The sequence below is a fragment of the Drosophila suzukii genome, chromosome 2R (assembly GCF_043229965.1).
Source record: "Drosophila suzukii chromosome 2R, CBGP_Dsuzu_IsoJpt1.0, whole genome shotgun sequence".
Classification (NCBI taxonomy): domain Eukaryota; kingdom Metazoa; phylum Arthropoda; class Insecta; order Diptera; family Drosophilidae; genus Drosophila; species Drosophila suzukii.
The window spans coordinates 23163733-23189067 of record NC_092081.1 but is presented as its reverse complement, the minus strand read 5'-3'; the positions used below and the strand labels follow the sequence as shown (position 1 = coordinate 23189067).

The following is a 25335-nucleotide window of genomic DNA, read 5'->3' as shown; positions in this document are numbered from 1 at the left end:
CCGGACTAACGTGTCTGATCGGTTTTTCACTTAGCTCTTCCCTGAGGGAGAACACCTATACACATAAGTCTTCTCCGATATTCCTCTCAATAACTATATTGTTTATTGTTCTTTATAAATGTATCAAACATTGTGTATTTAGCTGATATTTTTGTTTAAGTCGATAATATGCATATGTATAGGTATTTAATTAGTTTTACGAGGGGACATTGTTAGGCTTAATTTAAAGTGTTATCGGTTCTTGTGGAATACATAATATTTTAAGAAACAAATGAAGCTACATTAACAGTAGTAAAAGGCATGCTCTAGAAAGGCTACTCGTAAAACATAGACGCCGCCAATTCAATTGGTCGAATGCGTTTGTGGGGAAAACAAGAACAAATTGTATTTTATACAAAAAAAATTAAACAAGTTTCCTATTCCTCATCCTCATTGCTGTTTACTCTCATGGCTTCCGCTGTCTGAACCTGGCCGCTGGCGCTGGGCGAAGCCGTGGGAACCGGCGTGGGCGTTGGCGTCAGCGAACTGTTGGAAATGGCGTCAATATCATCGTCAAACTCTACATCCTCAGCATGCATCAGCTTCGTAAGATCGAACGGAGTTTCCTGTGGACAGCAGAAAACGTTAACATCTAGATTTTCCTTGAAGTTTAGCTGCATCCTTACCTTTACTTCATCAACTCGCTGTCGATCATGCAGCGCACTTAAAAGCTCGCGAAGGTGTTGATTCTCTTTACGCAACCGCTCTCTTTCCATATCGCGTTCGTTAATTTTCGGCTATCATAAGGTAAATAATATAAAAAGGAATTTTCTTCACTTTAAAATTAGTTAAACCCACCAATAGCATGGAAATCTGCTCATTCAGTACTGTTACAATGCTGCTGAGGGCATGGCAGGGCACACTCGGCTCCAGCACACTGGCATGCTGGATGCGATTCGGCCCACAGGTGCTGCCCGATCCTCCGGTTAACTTTTCCGTTTCTTTCGGCGCTTCAGTTGGTGATGTCTGCGTCGAGCTATCGACTCTGGATACCGCGACTTGTTCGATCTGTAGAATAACATTGATTAAAATATGATATGCTAAGGAGTAACAAAAGTCATTTTTGTATTTACGGAAACATCGACGTCCTCTTTGTGGTCGGCCTCGGGTTTTTCCACAGCTTCAGTAGTGTCCACCTCGCTGATCTGGCTGGGTATTCCATCTACATGTGCTGTTGCCGAGGTCTCGTTATCAGCGGTCGTCAAATCAGCCTTTTCCTTAGTATTGTCCGCTTCCACATTCTGCTTTTCTTGGTTACATGATTCACTTGTAGTAGGTAGCTTATCTGAGAGCTCGGCTTTTACTTCCTTCTGTGCCTGTGCCAGTTTGTTGTCCGTCGACACCGTCTCGGTTTGTTCCTTCTCGACCGGCAGACCCTCAGGTACATCACCAGTGCTTTGGCGTTTCGTGGACTCAATAGCAACAGATTGTGAAGTCTGCGGCTCAGCTTTGAACGGAGCCAGTGGCGTTGTGGGCCTCTCATGTGGCTTGGACGGAATCGCTGGCAAGCGCAGTTCGTCGATTTCACAGTATCCGTCATCGTCTTCGTGTATGGCAACTTCGTCAAGATCAAGGGTTTGTAGTTTGGGCATCAGCCGCGATGGCGGTATCTGGGCCTGAGCCTGGGCATGTTGCCTGTTGGGCGGCGGCAGCGGTGGCGGCGACGAGGAGAACGATGAGGATGGAGCCACCTTTTTGCGCAGCTTCTCCTTCTCGTGACAGTGGCCGCAGACGACAGTGGATACCGCCGAGACCTCCTGCTCGGGCGTCACGTGCATGTATTCGTTCAGCATCTTGGTCAGGGTTTGAATCTGATCGTAGGCAGCTAGGGCAATGTCTGCACTGTCTTTCGGCGCCTCTGGCATCATGGCAATGTCAACAATCTGGTCGTAGTGTTCCACTGGCAAACGGAAGATATCACAAATGATTTTCTGCTTCTCGAGCAAATCACTCCTGATGGAGGCGTCCAAGCGGCGAAGCTTCTCCCCCGGAGTCAACACCGGTTCCGCAGTGTGGGCCGGACTGATGCTGACATGGATGGCCGTGGGATCCACCAAGGGGCTCTGCATCAACAGGGTGCGCGTGTTGTTCGAATTGTTCGAGCAAACAATGCTGGCACTGTCGCGTTTGGAGTTACCTCCCACCATGCCATACGTGGAGTTCCTTTCCTCCCCGGTTGATCCTGGCCTGGTCGATTCCCTGGTCGACTGGGAGTGGCGCAGAGTGACGTCGCTGGCTTCTGTACCATTCGCGGAATACTTGTGGTTGGGCTCCCCAGTGCTTCTTATGGACATGGAGCGACTAACTTCATTCTGGCTCGATCGCTGCACCTTCGGTGTGTTTACGTAATCCGCATCAGATTCATTTGTTCCCACATCCCGTGGAGGATCTCGCAGCTGTACTCCCGTAGTGGTGCTAGTGTTGCTGTTGCTGGTCGCTGGAGCCGGTGTAACCGTGGCTATCGGCAGCATTGGCGCCAAGGGTGTGGTGGTCAACGTGGCTGTCGCCGCCATTGGCTGTGCGCAATCGGTGGTCAGCTCCAACGACTCCTTGGTGCTGGAATGCGGAATAGCGGTGAGGGCTGGGTCGCTGGTACTTGTGTCATGGCTGTTGGAGGCGTTCTTCGAGCGATTCTTCGACTGACGAGCAGCAGCATCCGAGATGTGCTTAAACCATCTGTGGGAAATCATTTAAAATAAATAACAATAGAGTGGGGTTCAGAATGCCTTGATTACTCACGTCTTGCATTCCGAGCTGCTAGGCGCACGTAGCTCCAACATTTGTGATGTCTTCATTTTGATGAGGAAAAAGGAATTCTTGTCTGCCGCCTCCTGCCGCACCAATGTCTCCGCATCTATGCTCATGATGGGACTGACTGGCTTGTTGTTCAACGTCAGCGGGATGTGCAGGTTCTTAAGATAATATTTATCATCCTATGGAGAGAAAACCGCTAATTAACTACATTACTTTTTTATTTTTGGGGGTGTAATCTTGCCTGCTTGGTCAGCAAAACAATCATGTTCTCAAATAGCAAGCCATGCAGCTGAAGGCTGGGATTTTTCTTGACCGTCAGGTTGCCGTCATGGATGAGGTGATGTTGGGTCAGGTCCAATTTCTTAAACTCCTCCTTGTCATAGGAGGATTTGTCTAATTTACGCTGAATGTTTTGTAGTCTGTTTGAATAAGACGAGTTAAATAATGGTTATACAAAACACATTTGCTTGATACATACTTGTGAGCATCCTCGGCTGTCTTCACTGCCTGGTTGACCTCGACCAGAATTCTTTTCGAGGATTCCACGGCTCGTTGGATGGCCTCCGCTTCGGTGGTGTTCTCTGGCAGCAGGCGTACCGTCACCTTGTACAGGTTCTCAAACAGCAGCGGATACTTGGTGAGGCGCTGCAGCACGGTGGGCAGCAAGTCCTTCAGTTCAAGGCGGCGACATGCTTTGTGCGACTCCGACTTCCTCAACAGCTTTTGCAGCGACTCATCCTTGTTGCGCTTCTCCTTGAGGGCCTCCAGGGCAATCTGCTGCCGGGCACAGAACTGCGCCGCATACTCGCAAAGAACCACTCCGGACTGACCGTCGAACATGTCGGCGAGCAGATCTCCAATGGTGTTGACCACATGGTTGTGCTCAATGCGTCGTTGCTTTAGACTCTGCTCGAAGGCGCCATGGATCTCGCGAAGCGACAGCAGTGCGGGCGGGAACAGCAACAGCAGGTGATCCTGAGACAGCAATCCACTCTCGTAGAGGGGCAGGAAGAACAGGCGATCTAGCAGCTTGAGGGTGCGCACATGGTTGCGTTCAGTTTGATAGATTTCTTAAAGGGAACACAAAGAAATTAATGTATTAAAGCACATTTACAGTTGTAAAGTTTACACACCATTGATAATCTCCTGACGCTTCTTTTCGGCGTCCGTCAAGGCTGCCAGCATCTCGGCGGCCACCATGGAACTCCAGTCGGCCTCGTTAACATCGTCCTCATCCTCGCTCTCCAGGTTCCATTGCTTGGGCAGCGGGTGGCCGGCATTCCAGAAAGTCGAGTTGCTAGCTGGGTTGCTTCCCCCGCCTCCGGCCAAACCCGCTTGAAAGGAATCCTGCTGACAGTATTGCTGGGCATGCTGCTGGATGAGCAGGTGCGGATGCTGGCTTTGGTTCAATCCAACAGGCGGTGCCTGGACGCCACCGGCTGGTCCGGTCGCAGCAAAGTGCTCCATCGAAGTGCTGGGACTCTCGCTGCCGCCAGCTGAAGAGAGACTAGAATTGGAACTCGCCACATAGTTGGCGTTCGAAAGACCCAAGTCCAGTTGCTCATCACTGAGTTGAAAGATAAGAATGGTAAACATAATTCAATTTTGTTTGTTGTTGGATTACAATGGAAAATATTGTATACATCAGAAAGGGGAAACATGGTTTACAACTAAATATATCCATGGCCAATCAAAAAGTGTTCGATCGTTTTAGTGGAATATCCTAGCTTAACGGATATATTAATAATATTTCTATATCAAACTCAAAATCTGGAGGACGTTATAATGATGATAAAGATAATAATCTTTAAGTTTAAAATAGAACTCCAAAAAAATTAATTCTTAAAAATCTGGTGTACAATAGGAATCGGTTCCGATTTGATAAATGACCTTAGTTTGAATACTTTCTGTGTTAACAAGCACGTACAGCCTTCACAAATGGGAACTCAAGTAAGCCCTTACTCACTTAAAACTATTAAAATTTAGAGTCGTCTTGAAACTTTTGCTACGATTAAAACGGATATTTCTTTCCATTATTACTGTTCCGACTGATTAATTTATAATATTTGAAGGCGATTTAATGCCGGACTGGTGAGTCAATTCCAACGCGAGAAATGCCACTGAAAGGGCAGCCAGGCTGGCAGGTGTTGGTAGGAAAATATGTCGGGAGCAGTGGCTCAAACAGTTTGTCAACAGGAAGCGGAGGAAGAACGATGGCTGGGAGCCAGGAGGCGACTGGCATTGACTAACATGACCAAGAACGGACTGTGGCCCACATTGCGGTGCAAAAAGCAGGGCGGACAATATAATCGATGTCAATGCCGGCGTCTAATCAACTATCCCATCCACAGTGGCTGCTAAACACATACGTATGCGGTAATGGTCACCGTAAACATCAGATGGGGGCGGAGTGGTAGGTGGTAATGACTGCTCGAAGGCTGGATACCCTGCGGGGGCAATTCCACGAAGAGGTGTTATTGCAATGTCTGCTAATCATATCCCTGCCAACTCAAATATGGTTTAATTAAAAACTCAAACTAAAGCGAATCTTTTAGAATAAACACGCAGCGGAAAGTTCGTGGAAAGTTTGCGCCACAAAGACGCGACAACGGAAGGCAGACGTATAGACTTGTATTGATTGCATTGCTGCGCAATTCACATTAATTAGTAAAATTAATATCCGGTTACTTGGCCGTCGCAGAAAAGAGTAGGAAAATGCTTTAGTTGAGAGGATTCAGGGAGTGCCCAGTGGCCAATGGCCATGGGGAATGAAGGAATTTATTCGGTAAGCTGAGACGGCGAAGGAGGACAAGCCATAAGGACAGTAGGTCAGCCAGGCCTTCTGCTCCTCCTTCTCCTCCGCGGTGGCAGTGAAATCGATTCCTCAAACTTACTTGGGACGCGACGACAAACTTGGATCAGAGGTCTTGCGGCGACTGTTGCGGTTCCTCTTGTTGGACAAGCGCTCCTTGTAGGATTCCGAGCGGTTCACGGAGACCGGGGCGCTCTTGTGCTTCGGATGCTGACTGTAACTAAGAGGGAATGTCATCAAAGCGAAGGTAATAGATTCCTTCTCTAACTCACCGCTCCCTACGCGCTTCCTTGTCCACCGCATCCAGAGCATTCAGCTCGGCAAACACACTCAGGCCGGCGGATACGGATCCACTGCTCGAAGGAGCCGTGGAGGCCACACTCGTGGACAGGTCCATGTTGCATCCGGCGGCACCACCGGCATTAATACTGTCGTTGGCACAACTGCCGTGAAACGAACTCTGCAGGTCGGTGGTGTTTAGCGCCGAAGTGTTGCAGGATGTGTTCCCATTCGAGCGCATCGAAATGTTCCCATCCGGCCGGCGATCCGAGGGTTGCCGCACAATCGACGTCTGACCACGATCTGAAAGTACACAATACAGGTAAGTAAAGTCATTTTTTAGTTTTTTGTTAAATCTCACCTGGAGTCAACTCAGCATCCAAATCCTCGTCTTGTCGACTGCGTTTTTCATCTAGCAGGTTAAATAATAGGAACATTTAGTATTCAATCAATCTCTCAAGTTCCTTTGACTTACTTCCTACAACGTCGCTGGTTCGCGGTCGAATTTTGCCCATGAACTTGCTGATTTTATCGTTATGAGCGAGACGTTTTGCCTGGGGCAGGGGTCCTGGACAACTCTCGTCAACTACTTTCGAGCATTGACGGTGTATATTCAATTTACAGTCTGCATTGAGAAAATCGAGCATATTATATGAAATATACATTTGAATAGCTATCTCGAGAGAGTGATGCTCACCTGTACAATGATAACCTTGCGGACTCACACCCCAGATAATCGTCTGACAATGATTGCAGTGCGTCACTTCATAGTATTGACGCAATACCAATGGATGACCACGAACATTCATCTGCGGGGTGATAGATTTGCATTTTTAGTTATGACGTAAAATAAATAGAGCATTTCGAATATATCACCTTGCGATTTTTGCCCATTATGCGCGACTTGAAGCTCTTGTCTCTGCTCACAAAGTGGTGGACACGCTCGACAATGCTACTCGGAGGCGGACGAGTGTTGAAAATTCGGTAAATGACCGTGGAGAGGGCAGAGCATAAGGCCACCTTCCGCACATCCTCATGCGGTTGGCCATTCTCATCCTCACTATACAGGTAAGTAAATACATGAGTAAAGGAAAAGTGAAATAAACTTCAATACTCACATCAGCGCCTGCAGATTGGGCATCAAGTATTTGTCGATGATTTGCTCCTTCAGCTTGTCCGTCTTTGCCTCGGTCAGCTTGCTATCGGTGGGTCCGTACATGGTGCCCAGGCCGGCGGTGCGCTTCTGCTGGAACTCGCGCAGCTGTTCGCTAATCAGATCCTTGGCCCGCTTGCGACTGCGTAGGAAGACAGTGCGCAGGATCTCCACCTTGTCAAACTCCAGCTGCAGGACATTGTCAACCTCGCGGGCCAGCGACTCATCCTGGCGATACCACGACAGTGGGGCACGAGGCACGAGGAATGTGGAGTGGATCTCGTAGGCCCACTTGCGCATGTCCTTGGAGGTGCCCTCCTTGTACAACTCGGTGATCAGGTAAAAGAGAAGTGGCGCGGGATCCGAGTTTGAGATCACGTAGTTCAGGAAGATGGCTAGGAAAGTTACGTTCTCGGCCTCCAACAAACGGGTCAGGTTGTTGAACGGTCCATTCTCGTCGATGAAGGGCTCCTCCGAGTCCGAGTTCTCGTCCTCCATCGAGATGATCTCTTTTTGCGAATCGTTCGACTGGGCCGCATGAATGGGGCCGGAATGTAGGGATATCGGGATGGGGGAAGAAGCTCCCGCGATCGGCGTGAACTGATGCGATTCGATAAAGACTCCTGATCCGCCTGATGCAGCTGCTCCGCGGCAGTTCTCGTTGGGATCCTCCAGAACGGTCATGTGCGAGCTGGACAAATATGGCGGAGGAGGAGTTCCGGGCGGCGACGATTCCCCATCCTTCTCGACAATCTCCCACGAACCGGAAGTAGTTTTAATCAAACGATCTGTAAAGGAGTTGGTATTAAAGTCCGCATTATACAGAAATGGAATATTATTTTTCTTACCCGGATGTCGGGGATGCATATTGTCCGGTGAGGAACCCACGCGTCTATGTTTGTTTTTAACCAAATTCGGTGTCTGTCCCAGAGCCTGTGAAGTTAAATGCGTTTATAAATACATCTTCCATTTTTATCATAATTCAAACCCAAGTAAGACACAAAGTAAAGGTAATTTGACCTGCAAATAGCTTTTCAAAGTCTACATCTCCGATGCAAATAAAATACGTATACCCAAAAATAATAACAATAGATTTCCTGCGTGTTATTCATGTTTAACAATCAAAAGTGTTTTCGGTTGCTGTTAGTTGAGCTAGCGGGAAGCTAATTAAAATAATATTATTAACATTGGCAACTTATGATAGCGTCGATTAAATAGTTACAAGCATGAAACAGATAAATGTTAGATAATGGAAAGGGTGTGAGAGTTAGAGAGTTAGGGGATTAGAGGATTAGAGGATTACGTTTTCGGCAGTGTTTCTTTGTTGGCAGAGAGAATAGAGTTCGAGTGATTCGTTAGCTACTTACGCCTGTGGCCTGGCCACCTCCCAACTGATGGTGCTGCTGCTGCTGCTGATACTGTTGCAGCTGTTGGACAATGTTGGGTCGCTGGGACAGAGGAAAGGCAATGTTCAGGTTGTCGTTCTGCACCGCCGTGGTGGTGGAGACCAGGGGATAATTGAAGGCAGTGCCAACGGAGTTGGGCTGAGCCAGATTCTGACAGCTGCCGCGGCTCATGTCCTCCGACATCATGCCAGGCAAACGAGGCGGCAGCGGTGGTGGTCCCCCATCCACTTCTATGGCTCCTCCGCTGGCTGCTCCCGCCGCACACGCCGACTCCATTTGCAGGAACATCTGGGTGGACATCTTGGGATCCGACAAGGCCTTCGTCTTAATCTTGGAGCGCTTCGACTTGGCATTGCTTGGACTGTTGTCGGTACTGCTGGGCAGCTGTTGCTGCTGCTGTTGCGATCTGTTCAACTGGGGACTGGTGGCGCGATCCAGATCGGAGACAGGAGCAACCAGTTGCGAGCCTCCTGGCGATGCATTTCCATTCTTAAGGTCCAAGTTCAGCTGCCTGGGCGGATTCCTTTGCGGCAGTGGTGGCGGCACATCCTCCTCGATGAGACTTCTCGAAATGAGAAACTTGTTCTTGCCCTTCGACGACGGTCCGGAATCCTTGAAACGATGTTGCTGCTGGTGCGGATGGAAGAACTGCTGCTGGGAGGTTGGCGTGCTGGTGTGCTGGTGCATCGACTGCGACATGGCCTCCGCCGCCGCCTGGTGGCTCATTCGTTGCTGCTGCAGGAAGTCCGTGGTGAGGCCGAACGGAGAGGACGTGGTCAGGTCCTTCTCGATCTTGTTCTTGCGCGTGCCCAGCGACAGGGACGAAAGGGAACGCGGCAGAAGGGACAGGAATGCGGGTGAGGTGCTAGCTGGCTGTTGCTGTGGCGGATAATTGTTGTTGTGGAGATTGTGGTGGTGGTTGTGAAGATGATGGAATTGCTGATTGCTGTGAGTGGCGGACGCGGACAAGTGTTGGATTTGGTTGGGCGTTAGTAATGCTGTGTTCTTATTGCCAACGGCCGCCTGAAGTTTAACAGTCGGTGCATCCTGGTGTTAGGGTTTCAGTTTCGGATTCAGATTCAGATTCGTCATGGGTGTGCGTTAGAATGCCGCGAGATGGAAAAGAAAGATAGAGATTATGTAGCATCATTCGGTTTTTATACTGACTTCCTTTGGAACTCTCGTGTTTAAATAGCGCACAGCTCAACATTGTTACGTACAGCGAAATAGCAATTGTTAGGTAGTTTATTTTATTAGCTGGGTTAACAGAGCGGCTGGGCATCTGCTTGCGGCATTAGTTTCATGTTTCTGGGAGGGAAAGGATTCCTGGGCTCAAGGGCTTTGGCTGACCTAGCTTACCTAGAGTATGGACGGACGAATATACCTTACAGAGTAACTCCCCCACTCACCTCGGCCCCCACTTGATGAAGTTGCTCGCGCAGTTTGCGGATGTTCGCCTCGGACAGCTTGTAGCTCGGGTTGTTCTGGTCGCTCTTCAAACGCTCCAGATTTAGCTTCTCCTGCTCCAGCATTTTCTGCAGCGTCTGGATCTTGTACGTCTCCATCTCCCTACGTTTGATACTCTGCAATAAACATTTATTAAATATCTTCCCCTAGATAATACGTTGAGGTACTCACATCCACGGGCTGGGGTCCAGTTATGGAAGCAGTGCGATCTCGTCCGGATAAGATCGGTGTCGAAGGCGTTACCACACTCACCGAAGAGGGTCGCGTTAGCTTCTGACTTCGTTTCACCGCCAGTTCCACTGTGTTCGAGGCTTAAAAGTTACAAAAAAGAAATAATGCTTTGATTAGAGTGTCTAAAATAAAAAAAAATACATTCTTCCAGAAAAATTCCCCTTAAGTCCGGACGCTATGAACTATAAAACAAAGTTCCCCTATTCAAATTCATAATGATCTTGCACAGATTAATTAAGTTTGTGCTATTTGCCGGCACCTTTTACTTGGGCAAGGAACTGGGAGGCTGGGAGGATCCAGTCGAACCGGAAATCGGTAAACCAAAGCTAGAAACAGAAGATTCTGTTGAGACAGAAAGTTCTTCGGGTGGCCAATCAGTAGAAAAGAAGGTCCCTAGTTTCCAGAACACTTTCTTCGATGACGAGGACAAACGTAAACTTAAGCGCAAGAAGGAGGATTTGGAGAAAAAGTTTTGTCCCAGGGGGAGCATCTGCGAGCCACCTCCAAAGCCTCTGAGCGAAAGCGTTGGCGATGCTCTCTATGACACCTGGCTGGCCCTTAAAAAGATTCCATCCTACTGGAGCAGCGCAGCCGAATCCTTGGCAACTAGCATTTGTCGTTTTATTAAGGGGATAGATAAGTGATATGTTTAAATTACCTTTTATAAATAACAAGCTATAATATACCTTGCATTGTATTAAAAGAAGCAAGTCCATATAAACCATTTAAAAGACTTTTGGTTAACAAAACTTAGCAAGCTTTCCCTTTAACATTAAAAAACAAGTATTTCAATTTAACAACCGATATGCAATAGATAAATTTGTTTTCACACAACCCAAATTAAAAGCATGTCTTCAAAATTAATGGCTCGACTGAGCGTAATAGCCGGAATTGTCACGTCCGTCAAACATGGTTGGACGAAGCCGGAGGAGCAGATGGTCCATGATGCCTCCGAGAATCTCACAAGGACCTGCCCCCTTTTGAAAGAAAGCGAGTTCAGCTTCTCGGCTGTAAGCAACTGCAGTGTGGCTCTCCAGCGGGGATTCTACTTCTCCCTTCGAATGCCCGACTGGGCGAGGGACTTCAAGGAGCAGACCCAGAAGATCCTAGGCCATAGTTTTGAGGTCCCAATGCTAAACCCTAAAAGCGGAAAAGATTCGAAGCTCTCAAAGTACTACGGAGATAAACGCTCTGAACGTTATGGGGTAATCTTTTCAGAGACTGCTACTGGCAATTTCTTTGAAGATATTCCTCGAGAGATGCAAGTTCCTCCTGGTCAAACCAAGTCTACCCGCCCAGGGCGATCACCCAAGATCAAGGACGACCTAACATGCGGCAAAAAAGTGTCATCTTAAAAACTCAGACATCGGCTGTCACAAAAAATTTAAGAGCATTTTCGAAACATCATACGGAGAATAGGGGTTTCGAAGCTGAAATGGTTGTGGGCCTGATTTTTAAGGCGGGCGTTGTCTACGCCGTGGTGATGGCCACCAAGAACTACGGTGTGTGGGAGTCCCCGAACAGGACCCAAGAAGTGTACGAGGAAACGGTGGAGCGTATCGAACCCTACGCTGATCGGGCGCGACGCAAACTGAATATGTGCCCGCCAAGGCCGCCACCGGAGGGCGAGTGGACCTTCTTTGGCATCCACTACTACAACAAGTTTGTAAAATCCGTCTTTGATGTTCTGAGTGTGTTTCCCGCTGGACTGGCTGCGTTCTTGGAGAAGGCCCCCGGCTATGTGACCGCCTTAATCGAAAGCGTCAAGAAACTCGTCAAGGAGAGCCAGTCCAAGAAGAAGGAAATAAAGATATGCAAGGAACGACTGGACGAGACGCCTCTTGTCAGACCACCAGGACTGATGCCACCGCACTGCAAGGACAAGAACTGTCCAAAGGCTCCCCTGATTCCACCTGGTTGCAATCAAAACAGGGATAGCTTCATCTACGAGCCGCGAATGCCAAAGAAGCCAGCCTGCGAGTGCTCACGTTGCAAACAACGCCAGGCCGAAAATTGGAAGGACAACAAACGGAAATGCCCAAGAATCCCAGACAATGAAAGGAAGTGTAGATGCGGCGAACAACCCCATCCAGAACCCCGACCAGAACCCATAAAATCTTGCAAACAATGCCGAAAACCACCTAGAGACACCAGTGCTTAGAAACCCTCTAAAATGTATCTCCACTAACCAAAATTTGTTGTACCCCAACCTACACAATAAAAATTTGGTTAACCACACAACTGTTCTGTTTTTACATACCTTTTATAAGACCCACTACAGTTGGATGTTTCTCTAGCCGCACTTCGTGGCCATTCACCTAAAAAAGAATATTATATACCATTTTGCATTAGGTAAAGTCACCTTACTAACCTTTAGTATCATGTCGCCAGCAACCAGGCCAGCCACTTCTGCTGCACCTCCGGGTTTAACGCTTTCCACAAACACAGGATTGTCACCGGAAACCTGGAAAGTAGAAGAAAGTTGGTGTTAATACTTATAAAATTTATTTTTTTAAATCACTGAACTTTAATTTATCAACAAACAAACTCATGTTACCAATGTGTAAAATGAATATAACGAATGAGCAATAACATGGTTTTGAGTAACTGAGTTTCCAATAAAACAATTAACCAGAATTTGAATTCAAAAGTTAACCTGATATTGAGAAATTAACCCTAAATACGTTAGTTTCTGCCCTGTTCAAAGTTTCGAAGTTCATTATACGAATATAAAATCAATCATTAGGCAGTTAACAGTAGACAATTATAGTCAAAGGTTGAAGTTTATAACTAATTAATCTTTAAGGCACTTGTATAGCTAATAAATTGTAAGTCGCTAGTTAAAAATGTATAAAAACGAATATATGACAACTGTATACACAGCATGAAAGTAGATTGCGTTCTAGTGCTTCTTGACCACCCACCTTCATGCCGTATCCGTTGCCATCCTTGCGCACAGTCAGGGTTAAATACTGAAAATTTTTTGGTAATGCTAGGTCGGGCGTCGTCGGCGTGGTCGCTGGCGTCGTTGGATCCTTGGAATAGCAGTCACCCCCACCCAGCTGCCGGTAGCGTGGTGCCAGGTTGAGACTGCTGCGCTCCCCCGGCGTCTGGAGGACGGAGTTGGCGTTGTCCGATTGATTCGGATTCGGTTGCACGCCCCCGTTATTGTTGTTGCTCGCATTGTTATTGTTGGCGGATGTGGGCGTGGCTGGGGCGGAGTCACCACCACCAGCTGCAGTTGTGGCGTCACCATTCATCTGGCTCTGCTTGTAGCTCGCAGGCAACGGCGGCGTCTGCGGTGGCACGGAACTCTCGTTGTTGTGATTCTCCCGGTCCCGTTCCTTCTCCCGATCCTTGTCCCGATCCCGGTGACCACTCAGGCTGCTGGCCAGGCTGCTCAGGCTGCTCGCCAGCGAAGGGGATCGTGGGATTTTGGACTTGTTGGCCACCTGCTTCTGCTTCTGTTTGCTCTTCGAGTTCTTCACAGATTTCTGCTTGGGCGCTGGCAACTCGGGCACCGCGTCCACAACAATTGCTGGTGACTGTGGGGCAACCACTGACGGAGCTCCTTTTGCTGTTGATCCAGATCCAGTTGCAGTTGCAGTTGCAGTTCCCGAGTGACTGGCACCGTTCGTGCTTGGGTTGCTCGCTGATGACTCCGGGGGCTGAATGCTTGACTCTTCTGGCAGCTCCTGAACTTCATCGTATTCATGTTCGTCAGTATATAAATCTATTAGCCTGAAGGGAAAGAGATAAATGTAATTTAGTAAGAATTCAAATAGTTTGAAAAGAAAAAATTAAAAAACCATGTCGAAAGTAGGTCCATCTCGATCTGTAGAGCAGCCAAGGCAAAGTGATTTCCATATAAAGGGCAAAAAGCTATATGATTTTACGATTATTGTAAAGACTAATCATTAAATGACTAATAATTCATCTTTATCTTTATTCATTTTCACAGATTGGTTACCAACATGGTTTTAATAATCTTGTAAAACCTTTTATCGCTTCTTATAGACCCACAGATTGGTCACTACCCATCTTCGTAAGAAAGATTAATTTATTTTTATTGTTTATTTACTATAATGAAAGCTTTATAAGCATGTATTATATGCACAGTAGTAGCCCTTCAACTATTGAATGGAACCTGCAGATGCAGATTGACAATTCAATCATCTATGAAGGGTAATCAATGCTAAATAATTTCATGACGGAACTGCTGCTGATTCCCATAGCCAGGTATGCTGTTTTTAAGAGCAGATAGCTAATCAAGACCTCGCCGTGAATGCGACAAACATGTAACGAAAGTCACGGCCAAAGCCAAAGCCAGAGCCAAAACCCAGCGATCTGTAGTCGCTGGCGGGTCTCTTTTAATTGAGCTAAAATTAAATCAGCCGAAGAATAGATACAGTTTAATTGCTGTTTATTTGATCATTTTGCATGTGAATGGAATGGATATACGAGTACGTAGTTGTGCGCTCAGACCCCGTCTATATGGTATATACCCCGGACTATAATAAAAGCCCATTTCCCGACTGGTGGCCAGTGCCTGGTGAATTCATCATTATGATGAGTTATTTCCATAACAGCCGGACAAGACCTCCAAAAGGCGAATGTTTACATTAACTTTTTTGACTGATTGGCCCATGTCAATAACATGTCTCTCTGTTTGATCTAGGAGAATTCTCTCTCTGTCTAAATTTAGCAGCTGAATTTTGAGGAAATCTCGCTGCAGCCAAGATGACGGGGTAAAACCAGTTAAAGCCCACTAAATCGTACGACAAAAATCAAATGAGCAACACCTATCCGAGCTGTTAATAGATTTAAATCATTTGACGTGCTTATTATACAATCCATGGTTCACAAAACACCACCACAAAATGCACACACAGACGTGCTTAGAAAGCCATTGGTTTTGCCAATCTATTTGGGCTAAAACTTCCCCTGGTGGCTATTAAAGAAATGGTAAAATGTGAAAACTGGCCGCTCCCTAAGTTGGTGGCGAGTATATATGTATTAAGTCATCCATTTGGTAGTCGAAACCGCACAAAAACAACCCCAAGCTTGGGGGAACTATTGGTATAAACAATCAGCAAACAACAGTGCGTTTCAGAACTGTGAGACAGCAAAAAATAAAAAGCTTCACCTCGCCAATTGGCAAACTACGTTAGGTGACTAATCATGGGTCAAATGAATTAGTAATTTGTTACAAAAGTTGATCGGTGATCTAATGCAGAGTTATCTCATCTGGGCTCGAGACTAGTGACAAAAATTCTGGACCACAAAGGAACTTAGGCGTATAACACTACTTAAAATGCAGTAAACTAACATGAATACCATAGGATTTGTTAAGTTCTTTCAAGTTAACCACTCAATGTACCCCATTTCCGCAACGATCTTGCGTAACTTGGTTGTTCATAAAGATAATTGCATGAAACTAATGTCGTTTGTACAGTTTAAAAAGAACCTAATGATAAGGGTTAAAACGGTTTGACTGCCTCTGTTCGCTTTGGTTTTATAGATAACTTTAGTTTTTTGCTTAAAATTTAAAGACCTTGCCTTTCTCGTTTTAGATATTCGACTGTTATGTTGACTATGATTTCATTTAAATGATTTATCCGTCACAACCAGTTGACACTGCCTTCAAAATTTGCATTATAAATGCATCTATACTGTATGTTTACTTGTATAATCGACTGTGGGGTACGAATAAGAGGGAAAATAACAATTATTAAGTCTCCCGAGGACAGTGCTATGCGAACGATAGCGATTTATCGTAATTCGAGCAATTACTCATATTACTGAGTGGTAAAATGGTTACTGTCGGGGGAAATCATGGAGCGTCGAGTTGAACTCACCGTTTTTTGATTGATGGGTCATCCATAGGGTTCTCTGTGATGGCTTTTCTGGGCTGCTGTGCGGGTGCGAAAATGCAAATTCGAGTTCGAATTCAAAGGCATGCGTAAGCCACTCGAAGTTGGAGGGTTGGGATTCCAGGGGGTATTACGGTTTGCATGGGTTTCGGATCGGCTATTTTTAAATTAGCTGGTAAAACGGGGCGAAATTATTCCAGAAGTGATTTAATTGCGTCGATTCTCCGTTGCTTTAGTTCCTTTTTATGGCTTTTGTTGCACTTTTCGAATGGTTTTTATATATATTAGGCACTGCTACTTTTCACTTAAACCTGTGCGCACACAAAATTCGTTTGAAATCGTTTATGGCCATTAATGCATGTACATTAAAATATTTGTTTTTTCTTTGGGTGGGTGGTGAAGGGTTAAGGGGGCGTGGGCAAGGCGGGGCAGAGGGAGGGTTAAAATGCAGGCACCGATCTCCTTGCAATTTTATTGTTTTTATTCCAACACACAGATAAGCGAACAGCACCCACACACTCACTCGCAAGCCATACATATTCCAATGGCTCTCTCGTCGCACTCTCTCGCTCTCTCTCTCTGCAGTTGTTGCTGGCTTTATTGTTGTTGTGCTTTTTGCTGACTAGTTTTCACGAAACATTTAATGGATGACGACTGGGGGGCAGGGAAAAGGAAAAACTAGTTTTGGCCGAAAAATGAAATACTAATGGGTCAGGCAGGCAGCAGAATTCCAGCGATCCCTTCCAGAATTGCCTAATTTCCATTGGAACAGCTGATTGTTCAATTAATCGCTTGTTCAATTAGCGTGACAAAAAACTCTCTCTCACTACCGTTTCACACTGATCTCACTGTTTGTTTACCCAAATAAATCAATTCTTGCAGTCTCACTCCTTTTTAATTAAACGCAAATATTTAATTGAATAAATATGTATACACACAAACTGGACTGTGTGTGTGTGTGGGGGTGCGAGTGCGATCATCGCCGCAAACGCAAGGCAAAACAATATGGCTGCCGCAAGCCACTTGTTAGAGAAAAACAAGCGTTTCGGGGTCTCGAAAAGCGTCCAGTTGTTTATCATGTACTCATTAATTCGATCGCCCCCGCTCCCCCAAGCCGCACATCCCTAAGATCGAATTAAAGCCATGTACTGCAGTTCAAGAGTTCAGCACTCAGCACTCGCATACACATCCACACACTGGAAAATAAATACACATATGTACGTATGCCGTCATACATACGCTGCCCCTATAAGCGCGCTGCGTCTGTCTGCGTGCGATGGGTTAGAGATCATTTTTAGACAAATTTGCGTACAATATTTCCTGGCAATTGCTGGCTCGCGAATAAATGTTTTTCCCGTTGACGAACGTATGCACACACAATGCACCAATGCACTCTATATACAAGTTTGACGCCAGTGTGTGGGTGCGCGGAATGTATGTAAAAGTCTCTTTTCTTTATTGCTTTTGTTGCAGTGAGCTCACGCGTAGCGAGCTGCGCATCATTCTTTCTCCACTGCCACTGTCACTCCGCCACTTTCGCCACGCACTTACTTTAAACGCACTCGAATCGAATCGCAAAACCAACCAATTGTATTCCACAAAGCTGCGCAAAATTGTTTTTATTTTTCCACGCACACGACGGTTCTTTTCAGCTTGCTTTTCGGAATGAAGTGCGCTCTTGCATATTTACCAGTGTTGGAAAGTGCCGTCGGTTGTGTACGGAAGTGAGTACCGTACCGTACCCAAAAAATGTACAACAAGTGCCTGGCTTAGGACCGTTTGCTCCTCTGCATGGTAAACTAAGAGTAGGTTTTAAAGGTGGAAATAGTTTGGAATTAAAATTCGTATGCCAAACGTTTTGTGTAGGGCATTAAAAATTGGATGCGAGCCCAAATCTTATTAAACTAGCTTTAGGTCTAGAAAACGTATGTAATTAAGGTACTTAAGACCCAAATTCGCTTTACATCAGTACTAAAAAAGGGTTCTTAAAGTAGATATATTGACTTAAACCATCTTGGTCAATTTGTTATGTCTTGTTCGACTTCCAGTTTGCTTTAAAATAGAATGAATTCTTTCTTTATTCGGAACCTGAATAATACGAAATGTATTTGCCTCGTTTCATTAGTTGTCAATACTAATGCTAAATCACCCAAAATATATCCCTCCTTAATCCAGGTACGTACTAGCCCGTCTCCACAACACTGATATTGATGACGGCGCTTCACAGCACTGACCCGAGCCCAAAACTTTTGCAACACTCGATCTGGCGTGCCTAGCAGAAATCAAAACAAACGAACAACCACCCACACACACCCACCACCCACAGCACAAAGGCCAGACAACAAACCGCGTTTCTGTCTTTTCGTAAAATGTCGTTTATTTGGTGGCGGTTTCTCGGGTTGCCAAACAAAAGGCAGGGCAACGCACCCACCGCCCTCTGAGATATCGTACTTGGTCTACATGGGTTGTCTACACTCGCCAATGCACATAGTACACATGTGTGCCTAGGACAAGTCGGGGCCCACTAGGAGGTAGAAGAGCAATACCACCAGGTAGTACAGCAGTAATCCTATAAATGCCATATTGTAGTTTGGGCTCTCTGGGTTCGTGCGCCGCCAGGGGGCGCACCACCACTGGCGTCATGAGCTCGTCTCCTCCAGGATTGGATGCGCCTCCTCCGCTTTGCTGTTCCGCTCCAGAACCAAATTGCCCACCACATCAGCACCTTCGTTATCCTCATCCAGGTCAAGCGGGCTTTCGAGTATCCTGAGATCCTTTAAGTCCACATACTGCAAGTCCTCGATCTCCTCCAGCGAGTGATCGGTAATCTCCACGGGATCTGGCTCCGGTGGCGGATGCAGCCTACTCAGCTCCAGCAACTGAAGATGGTAGTATACGCCCTCGTCATCTATGGCATAGAAGTGGGAGAACTGGGCGTCGGTGAAGAACTGACTAGCCTCATTGCCCACGAACTTGATGCAGGCCAGGAGTTCCGGGCGGATGGCATTGCCACGCTTATTCCGCCACAGGGCAACCTCCTCGCGACTCTCTGAAATGAATTCGCGGGCAACGAATGTGAGATCAACATCGATGTCCGGCCCAATGGGCGCCGCATCCACAGCATCCTCCTGCGTCACACTGTGCAGCTTGTGGCGACGACTGCGCCGCTGGTTCCGCTGCCGCTCCATCTGGTTATTGCGCATGTGCGTCACGTTCCAGAAGCACAGCTGCTCCGCGCAGCTTATCAGGAGCAGCTTGCAGGGCGAGAAGCGCAGCTGGCGGATGCAGTGCTGGTGGACCTCCTGAATGCTGTAGATCAGTTGCACTTGTCTGTTGTCCAGGGCAAAGAGCTGTTTGGAGAATAGGATTAATAAAGACTAGTTGACGGTCTGATGTTACCCACTCCCACCTCTATAATTCCATTCTCGAAGCCCAGTGCAAACATGGTCCCATCCTCCGTGGCCGCCAAGTAGCTGATCCTAGCCTTCTGGACGATCTTCTCCTCGCAGATCAGTTCGAGCCTCAGTTGGTTGCCACTGAATATTAAACGGAATACCTGCGATTGGAATGTACATTAATTTAATACGTTTTATAAATTATATTAAAAAAATCCCACCTCGATGATGTTGTTTCCGTAGGCCAGGAAGAGAAGATCGTTTTTCAAATCAAAGCCCACAAGGGATTCTTCCGACTCCTCAGGCTTCACAAGCGGGGATGGGCTGGCTAAATCCAAATGCTGTTGAAAAACCATTCAATTAGAGGATTTACATCTCTAACCCCATTTTCAAAATACTTACGCAGACTCCGTGCTCGGAAAACAAGATGATAAAACGTCCCCTTACTAGAGACGCATACTTGGTGCCCACATCAAGCTTCAATGGCCATTGGTCTTTTGACTTCCCCAGCTGGAATACTACAGTCTTCTGGGCACTATAAGCCGAGGCCACCAGTATTTCCGGACTGATCTGTTTGAGGTAATCGATGGGCTCTGTTATAAACTGCTGAGGTATCACCGAATCCAGATTAACATCTATGGTCACTCCATCCACGTACCCGACGAAGATCTGATCGTCGTTGAGGGCAGATATGGCAGTTATCTTAGGGTTACTGGCAGCATGAGTAGGTGTGATCGTGGACCAGGCGGAAATACTAGATCTCCTTCGAGCACTTGGATCGGTGGCAGTTTCAATTTGATGGATGCGCTCCTTGGAGTCCACGGCCAGCAGTTGCGTCCGCTTGCTGGTCATGTCCATCAGTGAGCGGAGGTAGACATTGGGCTCCAGGCAAGCCCTGGTCATCACACTTTTCTCATCTGCACTGTGAACCCAGGCGATTCCACGGTTATGATGTGGATGCGGCCCGATGACGGTGCGCAACGTGTGGACATGGACCACCTGCTTTCCCTTCGCTCCACACAAGACGATGTATTTATAGACGGGATCGAACAGCTCGTAAATATCCACACACTCGATGTGCTCGCTGACATTGCTGCGCAGCACGGGATCCGAGATTCGGAGATCATACACAATGAGTCCCTCGGAGGTTCCCAGCAGGAGGTAATGTCCATCAGCCGAACGCTTTCCGCAGGTGATGAAACTGCCCTCTGGCAGCTGAACCGCCTCCGATTTCAACTCAACAGACGGACCTGGGATAAAATTTAGCCGCCAAACGCTGTACTTGAAAGTCAGCAACACGGTGGCGTTCTGATTCCTTTCGTCGAACGCCTCCAAAGCCAGCGGCGTGTCGTTATCGACATCAAAACCAGGAAGTTCCGGCTTATCGCCGGAGCCATTTAGCAAATCCCACACAGTCAGCGCACAACTGGAGGTGCATACCACATAATATCGCTTCAAAACGTGAACAAAGCAGCGGATTTCCGACTGGAGAGTTTTCAAAGGAGGTGTGTGCGAGGGTTTGAAGATCTGATCCCGCTCATCCCAGTTCAAGATGGTCACATCACCATTGCTGAGGGCAACGTGCAATTGGATTTTGGTATCCTGCAATCCGGCGTCTTCATCCAAGTAGAAAGCTAAAATTTTCTGATCTGCGTAGCTGCCAATGAAGCGTTTGATCACGCTGTTGACTAGCTGCTGATAGGTGCGCGTTCCCGTGGGCTTTCGAAGATGGGCGAGGGCAGGAGGACGCACTCGCTGCTTGCTGCCATTACTGTGACGCCTTCCCGGACAATCGGGCCACAAGGACCAGAGCTTCACACTGCCGTTGCTGTGCAGGGTTATCAAGTGCTTCTGTTGGTTAAACACAGACATCCGCAGGATATCACTGCTGTCATTCTCGTCCCTCAGTAGGTAGGTATCCTCTGCCTCCAGCGAAACATCGGTTAGCATCAACTGCTTGCTGCCCAGCGCCATTAAGCAAAAGTCGTTGTTAAGGTAAACGGCGTGGCGCACCTCATTTTTGCCTAGGTTGATTATTTGGCGATGCTGGTGGAAGCGACCACTTGGAAAACAAAATTAATAAGCCAATTTTCCAAATAAGCTAAACACTTACTGCTCTGTAAACCAAACTCGGTCGCTAAATCGCTGCACTTGCCTATGTGCTTCTTCGAAAATCGCCTCATCCTCGGCCATCAAGGCAATCCTGAGGAGGTCCGTAAACTTTGAACGAATAAGATTCTCCTCGATCTTTGGCAAGAAATCCAGAATGGCATTCACTAAGCGCTCGTACTTGGAGTCATTGTCTGAATAAAAGTAAAGAAAATAAATGCTGTGAATGAGATTCCTTTGTTTCTAATCGTTCTACGTACCGCAAATATATGACTTGTAGAACTTCAGCTGCTGCAAAGTGTTCAATATCGATCCGCTGGCATTCCAAGCCGTTGTATCGTGCCGAATCTTTTGTTCTAGGAAGCGGAAGTCCAAAAAGACCTTGCGAAACAGAGTCACCCGCTCGGTGGGCTCAATGGTCTTTAGGTGATGCCCGATGTGGCTATAGAAATATTTATCCAGTGATGGCAGTATCAAGTCATCGTGATCGAAGGCCTTTGTGATGCTTTCAAACGAGAAGATAATTTAATATCAGAAACAGATAATATCACGGAAAGAATGACTCAATAATTCGAAGAAATTATTATTATTAGGAAATTTCGTGACACTTACTTATAGTGATCGACGATCCTCTGATGCAGGGCAGGAACATCATCAACCTTAACTTTCAACTCCAAGTATATTTCGGGTATACTTATGGTTGACTCTTTGGATTGCTTTTCCACCAACGAATACTTATGGAGCTTGTTCACCACAACCATGGCATCGTCGCCATCGGATTTGTCATCGAACCAAATCAGCGATAGGAGCTGCACAACAGGAAGTTGATAAGGATAAGTAATAGTATGCTGTATTTGAATGTGGGACAAACGTACATTTATGGGTATGTGGGCGGAGGGAGGGAATATAGACAGTCTGTCGAACATTTTCCTGCACTCAATAGGCTCTAGAACTTTTAAAGAGCTCTCAATGATGGTGGCCAGCTTATCGCAGTTTACTCTGAAAGGAAATAAATGATTTATTAAGTGACACAGTGAGAAATCCCATCTACTCACTGCTTCCAGTTGTCCCAAGTGGCCAGACCATCCCGAATGCTCTCGGCAATGATGCTCAGTCTGCGGGGATTTGTTGTGAGCACTTCCCGGGGCAAGTCTTGCGGCCTACAGTGGAGGTATTTCAGAAACAAAGACTTGACTTCATCCGACGTAAGCGTCATCGAATGATCATCCAGCGATATGTGAGTTGTGGTAGCTGCCGAGAGAAAGTCAGTAACCTGCTTGAACCTTGTGGTTAACAGAATCTTGCAGCTCAGATTGAAGGCATTCCAAGCCTTTGCATTTTGGACATTTAGCAGGACAAGAAGACAATTCTCATAGGGTTTGCTCTTCAGCAGGCGGCGTAATTCCGCCTGGATGCTGTGGATACGAAGCTTGATGTTGCTGCCCTGATCATTACGACTTGTCCAATTGGGATCGATCTGGTGCAGCAGTTTCTGCAGCATCTCTAACACGGTCTCGGGACTGTTGCAGTTCTTCAAGTTCAGCCAAAAGATCTTAAAGTCCATCTTGCGCTGCACTTTGTAAGATGAGCAAACATCCAGAGCAAGCCAATGCTTTCCCGACCCCAAGACGCCATCGACCAAGACATTTTTGGCAGGACGAAGTTCTAGGAGAGCCTGCGTCAGCTTCAGATACTGTAAATAAGATTGGATATTAAATTCCGGTCTAATCCTATGATTGGCGGGTTTCTTACCGGTTGCAGGCGATTAACGTTATATTTGGCAAACACTTGGTTATCGTTATACAAGCGATCTCGCTGCTCGATGTATGTCCTGGTCTCTCTGCTGGGGTTCTGAAGCTCCTCCTTGATTGCAGCCATCAGGAATTCGTAGTTGGCCGGATCGCTCGCATTGAGAACTTCTTCCACAAAGTCCTTGACTGTTTTCTCCTGTTTGGTGAGCAGTGTCCAAAATAGGCGGAGAGTGGCTGTCCTGGCATCCTTGGATTTAATGATGTGGTCGATCTCCTCCTTGGACAATATCCTTTGCAGGACATCCTGGACGTCCTTGCAGTCGAAATCCTCAATGAATGCATCCAAGAACACGAACAATATGTCCTTGTAATGGTATTGCTGGCCTCTCGCTTCAAAGTCCATGGTGATTTTCAGAAAGCTCTGGATAATAGAAAAACAAATTTAAATTTCAAAATAAACATATTTGGTAGTTATTAATAAGAATGTATTTTTTTATGGGGGTTTATATGTACATCCACATAAGTTCCGCCTGCTATCAGAATTCGCGAAATTCTGATTTCTAATCGAATTTTTTTATTGAAACTAGAGATAGAACCTGCTTACTAGATCAATAAATTGAAAATATAGTGCCCAATTTTATTCAAATATATCATTTTTCCGAAGAAAAATAATTTCTTATTTAAAAACAATCGTATAATACGAATTCTTAGATTCACGCTCGGTGGCTTTTAAAGCCTTTTATTTCAGACCTATATAACAGAAGAATCCCGAATCTTTTATAAAAAAGCATTTTTAATAAAAGTCACAAATAAAAAATTTGATAAAACAAAATAGTAAACAAGTGTATTTTTAGCTTTCTCTATGACTGTTTAAATTGATATTTTTGTAAAAGAATGTTAGTTTTAGGATGTAGCTTTCAGACATAACGACTCATCCCAAAATAAATATTTTATTTAAAATAGGTTATAGATCCATTTCAGCCATATGGCAAAGGATCTGCATTTTGGTACTACACGCTTATGAAACGGACTGTCTGCGGATATATATGGCGATTTTCTTGGCGCCAAGCGGTCTTGACCCACTTAATTTGAACGCAGCACCGTCTACCGACGAAAGCCAGCAGATCCTCGCTCCAGCGAGTGGTGAAATCAGATAAGGTAGATGGATCAGATAGATCCACCCCACCCCTAGAAAGAGGCTCCAACTGGCGATCGGTAATTTCACAACCATCCGCCAAGGAGACGAACGTGATCAGCTCCAAATACTCGGAATACGTGAGTGGTGCACTCGCTCAAAAAGGCAATTCTGGTTGCAGTTCTGTGCTCCCAATGTCGTAGATCCAAATCGGTTTCGATTCAGATTCGGATCCGATCGGACCACCACTATTTGCCCACTGAATTAACTTCACAGTTAGATAAGCGGCGCAGACAGAGACAGAAGATGAGTCACTAAGTGGGGGGAGTAGATGTGCAGATAAGTATGTAGGCGTGTAGTATGCAAAAGTATAAACAACAGATAAATGTGAATGAACTTGGGGCTGTCTGTATGGGTTGTACACTGTATATGCAATATTGTTTGAGTCACACACGTCACAGGGGCTTCGCAAGGCGGGGAAACACAAAAGATTTGCAGGGGAGGTACACGACTGCATGAAAGAATTAAACAATTGCAAATCGTAGAACGCCAACTAACGCACACAGGTGTGCGTTCACCTGCATATATGCACATGTATGTGCAGCCACTGCACGCATACTTACGCTCCGTTTATTTTTAACGAACCGTTGTCCTTATACTTTAGTTTATATATGTGTAAATATTGCACTTTATCCTAATTAAATTGATGCTTCGGCTGCACTTGTCGCACTCTTCCCTGTGCTCACATCGTTCTAGCACATTCTGAGCGGAGTACGAGGCGTTTGATTAACTAAAAATATTAATTGCACGAATGCGCACATGCACTTAACTAAGCTCGCGATAAAAACAAAAAACAACAACAATTGGTGGTGGGACCGTTGGCGGAGCGCTCAAAAATACCGACAGTGTTGGCGGCTTAAAGGGAAAATAT

The 25335-nt window shown here is 46.3% G+C and overlaps 5 protein-coding genes and 1 long non-coding RNA gene across 10 annotated transcripts; 4 read left to right on the top strand and 2 right to left on the bottom strand.

Annotated features, from left to right (window-relative positions):
- Nucleotides 1-80: 80 nt before the first annotated feature.
- On the bottom strand, nucleotides 81-17728 carry RhoGEF2 (Rho guanine nucleotide exchange factor 2). 5 transcript variants are annotated; one of them, XM_017073187.4, is made up of 24 exons: nucleotides 17600-17728; nucleotides 16000-16325; nucleotides 13066-13882; nucleotides 12513-12605; nucleotides 12402-12459; nucleotides 10082-10221; nucleotides 9853-10026; nucleotides 8405-9490; nucleotides 7886-7970; nucleotides 7003-7825; nucleotides 6761-6944; nucleotides 6582-6693; nucleotides 6360-6509; nucleotides 6246-6296; nucleotides 5878-6187; nucleotides 5688-5825; nucleotides 3927-4360; nucleotides 3272-3863; nucleotides 3035-3212; nucleotides 2779-2972; nucleotides 1113-2715; nucleotides 838-1047; nucleotides 666-776; nucleotides 81-605 (listed from the first exon to the last, which is right to left on the bottom strand). In XM_017073187.4, exons 2-24 carry the CDS (start codon nucleotides 16023-16025, stop codon nucleotides 417-419), a joined length of 7758 nt encoding a protein of 2585 aa, XP_016928676.2. In that variant the 5' UTR covers nucleotides 16026-16325; nucleotides 17600-17728; the 3' UTR covers nucleotides 81-416. The 5 variants fall into 5 exon arrangements, with proteins under 5 accessions (XP_016928676.2, XP_016928675.2, XP_016928678.2 ...); XM_017073186.4 differs by having other exon boundaries at nucleotides 17566-17709; XM_017073189.4 differs by having other exon boundaries at nucleotides 5688-5819; nucleotides 17566-17709.
- On the top strand, nucleotides 10245-10865 carry LOC108009121 (uncharacterized). Its single transcript, XM_017073197.4, has one exon. The coding sequence runs from the start codon at nucleotides 10357-10359 to the stop codon at nucleotides 10783-10785; it is 429 nt and encodes a 142-aa protein (XP_016928686.2). The 5' UTR covers nucleotides 10245-10356; the 3' UTR covers nucleotides 10786-10865.
- Nucleotides 10990-11496, top strand: LOC108009120 (uncharacterized). The gene has a single exon (XM_017073196.4). It carries the CDS (start codon nucleotides 10990-10992, stop codon nucleotides 11494-11496), a length of 507 nt encoding a protein of 168 aa, XP_016928685.4.
- On the top strand, nucleotides 11577-12382 carry LOC108009119 (uncharacterized). The gene has a single exon (XM_017073195.4). The coding sequence runs from the start codon at nucleotides 11577-11579 to the stop codon at nucleotides 12300-12302; it is 726 nt and encodes a 241-aa protein (XP_016928684.2). The 3' UTR covers nucleotides 12303-12382.
- Nucleotides 17729-18121: 393 nt separating the features above from the next.
- LOC139352482 (uncharacterized) lies at nucleotides 18122-19629 on the top strand. The gene is made up of 2 exons (XR_011603691.1): nucleotides 18122-18189; nucleotides 18242-19629. It is a non-coding gene; the product is annotated as an uncharacterized lncRNA (long non-coding RNA).
- On the bottom strand, nucleotides 18366-25252 carry Dark (Death-associated APAF1-related killer). The gene is made up of 11 exons (XM_017074457.4): nucleotides 25028-25252; nucleotides 23271-23690; nucleotides 22574-23211; nucleotides 22394-22517; nucleotides 22131-22327; nucleotides 21779-22023; nucleotides 21523-21712; nucleotides 19812-21471; nucleotides 19631-19750; nucleotides 19424-19570; nucleotides 18366-19364 (listed from the first exon to the last, which is right to left on the bottom strand). Exons 2-11 carry the CDS (start codon nucleotides 23670-23672, stop codon nucleotides 18654-18656), a joined length of 4434 nt encoding a protein of 1477 aa, XP_016929946.2. The 5' UTR covers nucleotides 23673-23690; nucleotides 25028-25252; the 3' UTR covers nucleotides 18366-18653.
- Nucleotides 25253-25335: the final 83 nt, after the last annotated feature.